Raw genomic sequence first — 14,391 nt, forward strand, 5'->3', positions numbered from 1 at the left:
ATACATATATCATCTTCGAAAGCAAAAAGGATTTAATTATTGTAACTTTTCCAAGCAGTGAGAGACCTCTGCAACGCCATAACCGCGTGTGCAACTTAATATCTTTTAGTTTTTCATAAAAGTTTTTCTGCAATTGTTCAGTTTCGTTATATGTAAAAACTATTCCAAGTGCCTTCACTGTATTTACCCATTTGAGTCCCAAAGGTGCCGCTGTATTATTTCGACAGGAGCCAATCCACATAGCTTCAGTTTTGGTATAATTGACCTTTAAACCCGAACAAGTTTCAAATTGATCTAGCAAATGAAAGGTACGTTGTACACAATCGAGATTTGGCACAAACACAGTGAGGTCGTCAGCATATTGTACGAATTTAAATTCTTCTCGCCCTATTTTAAGTCCTTGAATTTCTGTTTTACTTCGAATCGCAGTAGCTAAAATTTCAGCTGCAATAATAAAGAGATATGGTGATAATGGGTCGCCCTGCCTGACTCCTCTCTGTACATCGAAGTAAGATGTGCACATCCCATTATTTATCACACAGCTAGATATATTTTTATAAAATGTTTCTACCCATCCTTTAAAACTAGGTCCAAAACCAAACACGTCTAAGCACTTTAACATGAATTCCCAATCGATGCTATCAAATGCCTTTTCGAAGTCAATAAAAAGTAATATACCTGGTATATTTTGCTTCTTTGTATAGTCCATAATATCTATAATTGATCTTGCTGCTTCGCCAATGAACCTACCCTTTACATAACCGGTCTGATTACAGTGAATTATTTCCGGAAGGACTTTAATAACTCTAGCTGCAATTACTTTAGATGCAATTTTCGCGTCTACATTAGTCAATGATATTGGTCTCCAGTTTTCAAGATAGTTTCTTTCTTTTCCTTTCTTTTCAATAAGTGTTATAACAGCTTGTTTCTGTGAGTGAGACATTTCCTTTTTGTAAAAAGCCTCATTAAATGAATCAACCATAAATTTGCCTAATAAAGGCCAGAACGCTTTATAAAATTCTATTGGAATTCCATCGTTTCCGGGCGTTTTACCCGTGTGAAAAGAGCCTAATATATTTTCGCATTCCTGAAGAGTTATTTCTCCCTCACAATTTGTGCTTAATTCCTCGGAGAGTCTTTTTAAATTTGGATTTTGAAAGAAGAAATTAGCTTCATCACCGTTTAGATTAACTTTTTGTTTACTATAGAGCTTTCTATAAAAGCATTTTTCAGCGTTGAGTATTTCGAAAGGATCAGTTGAGATGGACCCACTGACAAACAGTTTACGTATATGCTTCTTAATATTATTACGCTTTTCTAAATTTAAAAAATATTTAGTATTTTTCTCACCATGTTCGTGCCACCTTGTTCTGGAGCGAATGATAATTCCCTCTACTTTTTCGTCATATAGTGCTTCTAACTCACTTTTAAGTTTTTCAGTTTCTAGTCTAGTTGTTTAGCAAGGGTTTTCCTGAAATTTTCTTAGCATGTCTTGATGCCTGGCGTTAAGTTCTTCCTCCCTTCTCTGTCGGTCTTTTGACAGCTGCTTTGAATAAATAATTGAGCTAGTTTTGATTTTAAATTTAAGCCAGTCCCATTTTGCTCGCTTGTCTGACAGATCTCTTGCATCTTCCAGCCAATTGGGTAATTCTTCAGCCTCGTCCCCGTCCCCGGGAATTTGGATGTGACGTCACCCGCGGTGGGAGGCCAGGACGCCGGACGGAAATGGCGAGCCACGAGAACAAGAGCCGGGTAGGCTGGACCTCACCCCAGGAGAATGGAGAGGAGATGTCAACGGGAACAAGAGAAGAAGACACTGCTGGCGATGGGAGTCCATCGATCGAGGTGGGACGAGAAAAGTGTGGGGAAGGAGAGAGGCCCGCACCCACAGCGGTGGAGGCCAAGGACACAGACCTGTGGTGGGGCCGCCCGGGAAAGGAGGAAGGAAAGGAAGAGCAGAAGACCAGAAGGTGCGGGCCGGCACTGTGGTGACGAACGAGGGCCCGCGCGAACTGTGACTCAGACTGTGAGACCACACCCGCCCAGAGGGGAAATGGAGAGGGCGGGACGGCCAAAGGGAATGACCGACGGACCCGGCGGAGGGGGGCCAGGGAGAGACCCCACGCCCGCCCCCCCCACCCCCACAGCAGGGGGAGGGGGGGGGGGGGGGGGAAGGGAGGGGGGGGGGGGGAGGAAGGGAGGGGGGGGGGGGGGGGAGGGAGGAGGGGGGAGGGGGGGGGCCGGGAGACAAGAGGAGCGAGGAGGGGAGGAGGGGGGGGGAGAGGGGGAGAGGGGGACGACGGGAAGGGGGGGGAGCCCCCGCCACCGCAAGGGGTAGGGGGGACGAGGCGGTAATTCTTTACTTATCATCTCAACATAATCAGGCCTGGCCAGCAGGGAAGTGTTTAGTTTCCAGAAACCTGGTCCCCGTTGACTATCTTTAATATCTTCTAGTTCTAATATTATGGACGAGTGGTCAGTTTTTATTGAAGCTTGAGTATCAACATGCGTAACTAAGTCATTTAACTTGTCTGAAATTAACCAGTAGTCAAGTCTGCAAAAGATGAAAGGGTGGCTTTTGCTCCATGTGAAGCTACGAGTGTTCGGATTTTTAATACGCCATATATCATGAAGACTAAATTCATTTTGAATGTTTTCTATTGAATTGATCACATGTTGGCGTGGAATTAGTATTCCACCCTTTTTGTCTAAGGTTGGATTTAAAGGACAGTTGAAATCTCCGCCTATGATGATATTGTCATCACTGTCAGGATCCGTTTCTCGCAATGTTGCCGACAGATTTTGATAAAATCGAACTGCCTCTGCATCTTTATTTGGACCATAGAGATTTACTAATAAATAATTTTTGTCTTTTATTCTCACCTTAAGTACTATCGACCTGCCATTGGACTTTAGAAACTCATGTTGAATTACAATGTCCAGACCGCTCTTAATTAATACAGCAACACCTCTGGCGTTCGAGCTCCCGTGGGAGAAAATGATTTCAGAGCCCCATTCTTTTTTCCATTTACACTCATCATTTTCTGTTGAACGCGTTTCTTGAAGAAAGATAAGATCTGCTTTTTGTTTTCTACACCAGGTGAAAATAGCCCTACGTTTTCGAAAGTTGCTGAGGCCCCTCACATTAAGAGATAGCAGTTTCACTTTTCTTGTAGTTGTAGTTCTTGTGTTGTCTTATTTTATTCCTTTTGCTGTACGTTTAGGCCGAGGCTGACCTGGGAGCCACTGCGGTAAAGATAAAAGAAGACGCCGCTGCCCTGAGTGTACGGGAGGCTCAGTTGAAACAAGAAGAGGAGAGACTGAGGCGAGAGAAACTTGAGTTTGAGCGACAGCGCAGTGGATTTGACGAGGAAAGGGACAGAATAGGAAAGTTAGGCCTTGAAGTGCAGAAGAGATCACGAGAGATTGAGGAACTTTGTTCGGTAAGTCAGTGCTTCGCTAGCTTAAAGTGGCGCCATTTTGTGTTTCAAGGTTACGTCATATAACTTACCAAAATCTCACGAAAACTGCGGGCGCAGATAATTCTCGGAACTCTAACCTCGAGCTGCTCTTCTACAAACGAACTGATCGGGCTAAGTCGGAGCACAGAGTGGACCGAAGATGGCGTTTCCTCTTACTTTTTGTTGAAGCCATTTTTGATATGTTTCAGACACTGTGTCACTAGACTCCTACTTACTAGTTCTTACTAGTACTTATTTGTTCTTTTCCCAGGATGCTGGTCGGGCGCGTGATGAGGGCGAGCAAGCCCTGGAACTAGCGGAACGCGTGCGAGTTAACGCTGAAGCTCAGCGAGCTGAGGCTGAAGGAATGTTCCTTGTTGTACAAGAAAAAGAACGACAGTTGGCGCAGGTATCGTTATCATGGGAGAAGGTTAAGTGTAAACCCCCTCCCCTCCCCTCCCCGCAAACCTCCGAAATATAGCTAGATTCAATATTACTGTGTTATTGAATTCATGTAAATTGTATGTACCCGGGTACGGGAAAGGAAATGAGAGCATGCTTCCCATACATGTTACCGATATTTTTTTGCTTCCTTCATTTGAGTTGTGGTTTCCTCGCCCGATCGGGCCTGTTCCTCAGCTACAAAACTTAGATCTTCTGTTTGGCTAAGTGCTTATTTTAACATTCCTAGGATCGTCTTGCTATCGCGCATGAGCGGCGTTTACTGGAGAAGGATAAACAGACAGGGTGGTGCTGGCAGTGCGACGGAAGACGAGCAGGTCCAGCGGAACAGATACATGCTACGGGTAAAGGATTACTAGATCAGCTAGTCATAAAACTGAATGTAGAGTTTGCTATGATTCTACATTATTACCTAATAGCCCTTTGCAGCTAATGGTCACATGGTACGAGTACTTCAAATGCTCTGCCACTGAGCTATTGGAGACTGCCTCGTGTTGGCTAGGCCATTAAACAATATACTTGTTAGAGTTGTTAATCTCCGCAAATTATCAATGCTTCAGATACCGGAGGTAGATAAGCGCTTGTTGCACAGACAATGTGTCTCTCGACTGATTTTGACTTTATTAAAACCTACTTAGCAGACAAATAATTGTGATGAGTTTATTTTTCCTTTCAGCGTGATGATTAAATTAGTGAAATAATTTCCGCCATTCTGTCGGTAGTGTTTTCCGATTGCGGTAGAGCTGGGATTACTGCCAGCATTGTAAAGTGCGTACTGAATGATAAAGGAGATTTTCCGATTTCCAATTTTAGAAAACGGACGTTCTTCGTTTAAAGTGATTAATGATAAGATCAGGTGCACGTTCCTTTCGGAATCTTGTACTTCCTGTGTGCTGCGTATAAGTGTGAAAGACTGACAGACGTCCAAACTTCGAGTTTCAGCTTTTAATTAAAGGTGTTATGTCACTTATTTTAGGCAGTTCTGGAACGCGCAAACAAATCTTAAAGTTATCGTTTAGAACTGTAGACCCCACTTTATAAATGTAATACAAGGAGTGTAAAAAGGTTTTCAAATGACCAAAACTTGACAAAATAGAAACGAATTGCAATGAGATTATCGAGATTGTTGTCAAGCTGACAGAAGTCAAGCTTGGCTGAATTTGTATCGTGATCTATGGTATAATACTCAGCTGAAATTTTATCACTATATGAATATTTATTTTTTGATTTAATCAACAAAAATAGCAGGAGCCACAAAAGGGACGCACAGATTAGACACTTACGAAGAGAATGGCCACATTACTTTTTCCCATCAGTCCCACCCTCATTCCTTACATCCTTCTTTATTGAATGATTTTTACTTTATCTTTTCAGTTTTGTTTGTTTATCTTTAATGTTGTTTTTTAAATCATCTGACATCTATTTAGGGGCAAAGCAAAATGGCAAAGGGGAGAGGAGATGGATAAATAGGCTGTTATATGTCCTGGTACCGTAAGGTATCATTTGTAAATGTTACTAATGCTGCTGAATTTTACATTCGCAGATTCGCCCGCAGTACAGGACACATCAATCCTTTCCCACCCCTCCCTGCCGGTCTCTGCTCCTGGAACTCCCGATTTGTTGGTTAACAGTCTTGAGTTAAAAAGAACACTTCGGAAGTGGTCACATGACAAAGAAAAGGTAATGTACGAGGATTGAGATGGTAAATAGTATATGACGAAAAAATTAATTATGTGAACAAGCGGTGGAGAAAACCTGACTCATCCCCAGTCCTCTTCATACAGCGCGAGACGGCCACGCTGAGGTAACCTGAGTATTAGGCTACCCTTTCTCCTTTTCCCTTTGAAAACGCGAGGTACTCAGGCCAACCCTGCGGTTGAAACGAAAACCTGAAAAAAAAAAAAAACGGACTCCAACGGAGTTCAAATCCGTGAACTTTGCTTTTCCGGTGCAAACGCGCTACCACTGAGCCATGAAGCGATTGAGATGTATTGCCGTTATAAAATATTTTCCAATTTATTTTTCAGGACGAAGAATTTCTCGAACAAGAAGCCCAGTTTCTCAGCAGACTGCAGAGATCACGTGACACAAGCAAATACAAGCCAAGTGGCTCAATGAATTCAACAGTTTACTAAATATGGTCACGTGAGTCGTGTATTGTCAGTCCTGTTTAGCAAGTTAACAGGTATCCATATGCCTCATGCGGCGTCTTGAAAGAACTGAACGGATCATTGAGAATTGCAAGAAGTATGTCCATGATTTGAGTCTCGGGAGTGTATATAGGTGTTAGGTAAAGCTTTTTGTACCATTTCTTGCTATCTTCTTTATTTATTTATATAATGAAATCTTCAGTCTTTTAAAGGAGCTGCGTCAATTTTTCAAGTTTGCCGTTCCTACTCCTCAGTCGTAACTATCTTGTACATCAAAGAAATTAGCTCAAACATTGTGACAGCTCTGTAGAGGCTCATTTAAAATGTTTGCCTCTAAGAAATTCAATTTCCTATAACAATGCTCATAGGACATTTAGATATGTTTGCAAGTCGTTTCAGTCTTGTTAAGTAAATCCCATCCGTCTTTCTTTTATTTTATTTTTTTATTATTTTTGGTTCATTTCAAGCCATTATTTATAAATTTTATTCTCCTCATTTTAGAACCGGGGTTTAAACCAAGTGGTTTGTGACAGAATCTAGCTCTTATAATATCTCCTCGCTTTATAGTTGAATAAATTGTCAGACGTACAGAAAACTAGAATAAAGAAAATCATCGGCTTAAAGATATTTTCTTGATGAACCACAAAATTCTCAAAACAAACATTAAAAAAATCTATGGTCATTAGTAAGGAGAATTTAAAAAAAAATTCGAGTTCTGAGACAGAAAGGGTTATAAAATATTTTAGTTTCTTGCAACTTGTCTTTGCATGCCCGTGAGCTTTTTCAGGAACTTGTAAGTTAAGAATTGGATATGTTTTTTTAGAAAAGAAAAGATAACCATTTCGGCGGGTCGGCGGGCAAGTGAATTAACTGGCGCTGTTGTGACCTGAAAGTTGAGGTCAATAGTGTCAGTTGTAGAGTTGATACAAGAAAAGAATGCGCCATGATCTCGCAACAGATCTTATTCTTTTCTCAGTTAGTGAAATAAAAAGTAGTTGAACGTGACATTTTTTTTTAAGTCTAAAAACATATACTTTTAGTACAAAACATATCCTTTAAAATGGCCGAGAAGCCGAAAGTGGATTGATTAGGGATGTTTCCTAGTTTTATATGAACGTTTCCTTACAGAGCGACTTGGACACATTTCTTAGTAGAGAGAAGCCTTTATTTAAATAGGGTTACTCCATCAGCTTTTACAATTAAAACTGTTATCCTTGGAGGCCCTAGTAAAACATATTATGACAAGTACATCACACTAGCTGCCTCTCCATTTCCCTATTGTGAGCTTTAAGCGAAATTAACCTTTTCCTTGCGATCATTAAGTTCTTCTCGTATTGGTCTTGAAGTGCATGAATTATCTAATTCCCCGGCCTTTCGTTATTCTTTTTCCTTATGGTCCTGAAGTCAAACTTCGCAGGATATCGTCGCTGTTTATCGCGCAAAATGTGCCAAAAGGATCATCCTTAAAGAGAATGTGTCACGGCTGAGTTTAGTTTATTTCATTACGTGTTGCCAAATGCTCGCTACAAGACTTATTGTTTGCAAAGAAATTGCTTCTATATGGATCTTAATGACAAAACAATAGCTTCATTGCAACCAAATAGGTCTCCCAGGCGTTATAATTCAAAGTTACAAGCAAACGAGATTAACTTTGAAAACTGTTCAGTCCATCAGTATTTCAAAAACCCATATCGCAATCCATTTCAATCTTCGTCACTTTTGGCCATCCGTACCTTCTGTATTTGCTGTGTTATGGAAATTTTCCTTCACTGCTTTGAGATTATTTTGTATAATTCATCGAATTGAGGTAATTTCCCATGCCTATATTTGGCTAAATTAAAATCCGTGACACAGTCCCTTTAAAAATGCCTGAAGCATGATTAGGACTTGCAAACAATTTTTTTTTTCAAGGTTTTAGCCTGCGTGCAGTCAGACCCGTAGACAATTGAGAGACTAATACTATAGACGTCAACCGGTTGTTTACACGGCATTTTAGTTGACAACAAAACATGTTTATGTACGACAAACACTCATCTCATGCTCACACCTACCCACTCTTGCGGTTACAACAGGCTCTCCACAACTGACAGAACTGTTGACACTGGGCGACAATAAGACGTGCAAGGTGCTTTAGTTCTTGTTTTAAAAAGATCAATATTGAGTTCTCAAGGCATAGCGGCTATAAAATTAAGCACTTCAATCTGATGCAGGGAAAGACGTATATGAAAAACATTCTCTTGCAAAAATTGAACCATGTATTGCATTAAGTGGGTGATATTTTGTCGTTTTGAAGTTTTCATTTCTCCATATAAACTGCTCTTGTTGTGTCTTTCCTTAACTCTGCACACTTGTTTGAACAACGTCAGTGTTAGAAACTCCATTTTTGTACTTAAATACAACAGCTAAATGTAAGGGTTTTGATAGGTAAAACAAAAGTTTTGAAAATTTAACCAGTACTTAAGTAGTGATAGGAAACAATATGGATTAAGAACTACTCTATCAGTTTTACATAAAATGTTGCTCTTGCTGCAGTACAAAACAAGACAAGTGGACAAGGCGCCTAATTAAACCACAGCTCTAATAACGTTCGGTTAACTGCTTCGCGACGAGTAAACAAAACACAGTTCTATAATGCTAACATACAGCTTCAGCAGGGTAGTGGATACATTGTGAAGAATAACAGAAACGAAAAGACATCTTTTTGTTTTGTTGTTGTTGTTTTCCTGTTGTTATTACTCCAATATGTTGTCGAGGACCTGTGACTGTGTACACAAGAACCAGACTGTGTAGTTTGATTTTGACGCCTCAAACAATTAAGAAAAACCAAACCTCTGTATCAATATTATTATTAACTTATTCGTCAGCGTAATTAATAATATTGACTTTTTAATTTATGCAAACCTTGTTTTTCAATTTCTAAATTGTGATTTACAAACGATTATCATTAAGACATAATGTAAAGTTTCAACCACATCAATCCACTCCTATGGAAATAAAATTGAATTTGTTGAAGGCAACTTTACTCAGAAACACGCCCATTTGCAATCATTCAAAGGAAGTACCGTTTTGGGGGTTTAATTATTAATAATTTTTATAATTAACCTTTAGGGAATGGAGATCGACTATCAATTAGATCATTATCAGTTTTTAATGACAGTGGAAAGGGCGCCACGTAAGACAGCGCCAATAGTGTCCGTGAAATGGACCCTCCAGTAATGTATCAATCAGCCAGCTTCGATAACAAAATCTTTAAAGTCACAGTCAGTGGTGATTATAAAGAATCCCAAGCGGTGATCTAATGCTAACTTCTCCGTTCCTTTTAAAGCAAGTTTCGACAATGACGAACTCCCGACTAATGTATCAGTCAATTCCAAGCGAGATCATCACCCCCCGGGCAAACCCCCGGGCATTTGACTTTTTTCAAAATGTCTGATCAAATTCCCCACTATGTGGGCCAGTTGCACAGTCAAATGCCCCACCGTTCGGGGCTGAAATGTCATCGTGAGTCATTTTTCTCGATGAATTGCGGTCATTTTGCCTAGTTGCCTTTTCCTTAACACTTGGTCTAAATGGACACTCATAGCCTATTTATCAGCCAATTTTAATAGGAAAAGATAGATACGTTGAAACTATGTACTTTACATTAACGTAACCAAAAACTAACTTAACGCGCTCGAGGTCGCTAGCGTTTTATAGTTTATGACACATTTTGTCAACGGTCAAATGCCCAACCATAAGGGCTTCTGTTCGATCAAATTCCCCACTATCTGGGCCTCAATGGTGGTCAAATGCCCGGGGGTTGCCCCGGGGAGGGATGATCTCGCTTGGAATTGACTGATACATAAGAAATGTTTTCACGTGCCCGCCGACTTTGAACAGGCTCTAAAAGCTCTATCTTTCAGTCTGTATTCGCTCATTTTAAATGCGACTTGCAAACAGTGAATGCTGTTCTCTTGCCTTATTGATTCTTAGTCCAGTAATGAATACATACATCATGTCTGTTATTTCGAAAGAATACACATCAGTGACCTGTTTGTAGTTTGGACAAAAAACTGTTAATAACTGTTAATAAAAAACATGTACGTAAGGTAGAAATAAGATTGTACAGATTTTTTTATTGTGTATAGTAAACTTTAAATAAAAGTTTTGATATCAAAGCACTTTCGTTCCGAGTTAGCATTGTGTTTAAGCGATTCTTTTTAAGCGATTTTTTTCGACACTTTAAACTACCTTAAAGTTACTATTGTTTGCGGCTACTAATTTTAGCGAGTTTTCGCTCAATTTTGTACTCGCTAAAATTTGTCTCGGTCAAATTTAATAGGCGTCAAATCCACCCCCAACCCCTTACCCAAAAGAAAACAAAATGAGCATAGTCGACTTGTAAAATTCTTTAAAAAATTATGTCGGAGCCATTTTCTGACACTATTAACTAATTTGTTCTTTCTGGCAATGCAAATTATTTTAAGCAATGTTGTTTGACCTTGAACATTTATTTCCGTCTAATCTACATGTTCGTAAAAAAAAAACCGGTTTACAAGATATTGCTATTTTTTTTTCGAAAATCGCTAAATTAAATAGTCGAAATCTTGCTCAGAAAAAATCGCTAAAATTAGTAGCCGCTAACAATAGTAACCTTAAGGTATAAAATGCAGTGATTCATCCCAAAATCCAACACATCTTGATAGTTTTTATATGCAGTGCACGCAACCGGTTTAGATTGTTATCCTGCTTAACATTAATTGCATAGTAAAATTGACGTGCATGCATTTGGTTAATCTCGTACCAGCAGGGTACGAGATTATGCATTTGGTAGCACCTCTTGGAATTCTCTCTCCAGCCTAACCGCCGTTAAACGTGCGTTTGTCTCAACTGAGATTAAAATTTTTTCGTCTTTCTTCTGCACTGTACGACATGGTTGATAATTTTGCGGCTTTTAATGTTTGAGATGTTTCCACGATATCTTTGGGTTTTATTTATTTATTTTTTTCACGAAAAAAGTTCTGCTGAAATTGTTTCTATTTTTGAAACTGCCAATATCGCTTCTTTTAACTTTATAGTATTCGTTTACTCATAATGACCCTTTCTTAATAAAAATTCTGAAAGATATTGAATGAAAAGGTTAATTATCTAAATTTTCCTGCCCCATTTTACCACATTTTCGATACCCACTATCAAACTTACTACTATAACAGATTGGTTTTGATTCGTGCAATTAAAAGAATTCCGAGAGGTTTTCCCCGCATTATGCATGCATATAAGGTATGTGAGTAGGCCATTTCCACTAATATTCACTTACTTCGGCCTTACATTTCATGGAGTTTTGACTATTTGACTCTTTGTCGTGTTTCCGGCTTTTAAAAGATATCTCTACTTCTCAAGGTTTAGCGCGTGTTCAAATGATTTAAACGAAAAATAATTTTGTTACACCATGAAATATAGTTTGCACTTGTATAACATGTCCTTTTTTTAGGTTAACTCGGCTTAGAGGCACGATATCGTCACAAAGATGAACTTCTCTTTTGTATTCGGTATCTCCAAACCGCGAACATCACATAACCCGCAAACTAAACCAAAATCGCTTTTAAAACTCCCGCAAACATTTCCTGCTATATGGTAGTTCAAATATTCTATGCAAAAAAGTCGATATTCTACTAAAATGAGATATACCGCCAAATTAAATACTACCTACAAGCGGCCGGCCTCAAAGCTACAAGATATTAATTGTTCAAGTTACTGTTATTTTCACTTAGTTTGGTTTAAAATTCCAACAAATTTGATCTGTGGTAAAAGTTAACAGTTTTTCCAAGACGTAACACTGAAAACTTGGTGTTGGAAAGCAGATTTATGCTGATCCGGTAATAAAAGATAACCGAAGTTTATTTCCTTTGGTTAAGAGGTATTTTTGACTAAAATTATCCGAGCAATTTGTTTCAAACACCGAAGACAAAACATTACAGAAATAATTGTTGATAACCTATATTATTCGATAGGAAGTTGATGCTAATCCTGGATTAGCTTAATCCTGTTTTGGTCAGGATATAATTTTTTTAGTCGGAAATAGCTGACACTGGAGTCCTAAACGGGATGCCATCGTTAACTGTAAAAATGTCTATAATAAAATACTGAAAAACAAATAGTGCCAACAGCGGTCTTTCATTGTGGTTTTATTATGCATCCTTTGGGCTTGTCACGCGTTCCTGCCTTTTGTGGTGGAGAAAAAATTGCGTGACGCGCCCAAATTGCGTCTGTAAAGGAGACTAGCAGAGTTTAGTACTAACAAACCTGAGATCATGCCCTTCCTCGACCTCTCTACTTATTACTCTTCTCCCTTTCGAAAAAAGATCGCCTGATCGCTGGTCTAGGTTCTAACGCTTATCGTGCAACGGTATGACTTCGATCAAATTGGCCGCAAGGGTCAGTGGCTCTGTCGTGGGTTACCGAGAAACATACTCAGTTAGATTTATGTCTGCCTTTAGTTTTGTTGCTGCTGTTGTTGTTATTGTTTTTGTTGTTGTTTATGTGCAGCACAATGCCTAGCAGATGCTTTACATCTGCTAAAGACGCATTTTCATCTCCAGAGGCGCACGACTATTGGTGGTAGCCTTGGTACCAATCCGAGGGGCTCTGAGGGCGAGGCTAATGTAAGACAGACGTTCGTTTGCCACACCAATCATTTACACGATACTTGAGAGGGTCAACAGGCCCAGTTGCCGCGCATATGGCCGGATAGCAGTTGTTGTTAACTACATCCATGGATGTTTTGTAGAAAATCCCATACAAACCCTTATAATTCGACGCAATGTTGTTTGTGTTATCATAGAGAGCTTGGGCTGCCTGTGGTGTGAATAAAGGGGATATATTTCTATGCGGAGAGTGGATGGTGGTTATGCACAATATACAGAGGCCCTGTTCAAATGCGGAGGGGGTAGGGTTGGGTCGTTTCAACGACCAAAGGCTGGGGGCGAGGAAGAAAATGCTAGTTGTGCGTGAACCCGTGTTAGACACGACCATGTTTAACGTCTTCAGTTCCACTCAAGAATGGCTTTCTTGGCGTAGAGAAAAAGCAAGCGTGTGGACTATGTACAATACTACTTCACAATACCTCAATTTCCAAATGATCTTAATTAAAATGGTAATCGATCCTCTTGGATGAGAAGTGCAAACTCGATCGCCGTGAGAATGACTTACCCATGTTCATAACTAGACCGTAGGCATTCGTTCCTGTTTCTCATTTATAATGATCTTTAAGAAGCGAAAAATCCCCTAATAACCTGTCTCTATCCATTTCTACTCTATTTTCAGCGTTCTTTCCAAGGCTAATTTACTTCATTTTAATTTAAAATGTGACAAGTTTTGAATAATTCAGAGAAATCTTTCAGTACGTGAAAAACTTCATCAACTTCCTTAAAAGCTGAACAAGCTACGTGTGTTTTGAAACAAAGAAGACAAATATAGCAAGCGGCCAGAAATGTCTCAAGGCCGATATTCAATTTAAAATTAGACATATTCTTAGTTACTAGTAAACATCCACTTGTATATGTTTTCCACACACGAAGTTCTGCTTTTGTTTCAAATCTTCTCTGAGATAAAAAAACGCGACCCACAAGATACGTGCTGTTGAAAACAAAAATGCTAGGAATTAATAACACCCGGGGGGTTTGTATGTGAGCTGTAAAGGTGTAGATGTAAAGACGAAACGATTCAGTTAAGTGGCCTTTATCTAAAGCTCTTCATTCAATGACCAAATATATTAATCCGAGCCTGAAACTTTAGAGTTTTACCCACCCAAGCCCTTGACTGGTCACTGTATTGAAACGAATGGTTTACCAACCGTGCATAAAAGAAGCTTTTTGTAGAATGTTAAGCGTATTCGGCTCGTTCCATTTCGTGCCAGCCAAAGATGTGAACAATTCCCAGCACACTATCAATTCTATGAAGTCCATGATAGAAAGCAATCTGAGATATCATGACCCAAATTAATATTTCATTCGTCATGGATTTGTTTCGACAGAATTATTACTGACTGCAAATATTATTGATAATAAATCAAGGCAACAGACATTCACTTTGCGTGATTTATGACTGTGCATCACTCGACCTATTATCTTATGCGGATATGAAGGGCTTCATACATGTTAATCGTGCACGCAAGATAATTCAGTTATGAAAATATAAACCGGCATCTCGATCAAAACTTCTTAGACTTCCTTCCTTGGCGATTGTCATTATTATTGTTGATAACTGCGATAGCTTCTACAGCTAACTTCCTCAAGGTCTGCCTCACGTGGCGTCTTCAAAGGTCTTCCTTTGTACTTCAA

The 14,391-nt window shown here is 39.4% G+C and overlaps 2 protein-coding genes across 2 annotated transcripts in view; one reads left to right on the plus strand and one right to left on the minus strand.

Annotated features, from left to right (window-relative positions):
* LOC144632248 (uncharacterized) overlaps nt 1-6,893 on the plus strand; it is a 66,338-nt gene extending 59,445 nt beyond the window's left edge. The window contains 5 exon segments of the mRNA XM_078490840.1: nt 3,225-3,443; nt 3,733-3,870; nt 4,153-4,267; nt 5,467-5,603; nt 5,951-6,893. Coding sequence (XP_078346966.1) covers nt 3,225-3,443; nt 3,733-3,870; nt 4,153-4,267; nt 5,467-5,603; nt 5,951-6,058 — 717 coding nt within the window. The 3' untranslated portion in view covers nt 6,059-6,893.
* Nucleotides 1-14,391, minus strand: part of LOC144632334 (uncharacterized) — a 229,078-nt gene that overhangs the window by 126,025 nt on the left and 88,662 nt on the right. The gene's annotated exons all lie outside the window — the stretch shown is intronic.

This window comes from Oculina patagonica, chromosome 12 (genome assembly GCF_052425735.1).
Source record: "Oculina patagonica isolate OP01 chromosome 12, crgOcupat, whole genome shotgun sequence".
Taxonomy (NCBI): Eukaryota; Metazoa; Cnidaria; class Anthozoa; order Scleractinia; family Oculinidae; genus Oculina; species Oculina patagonica.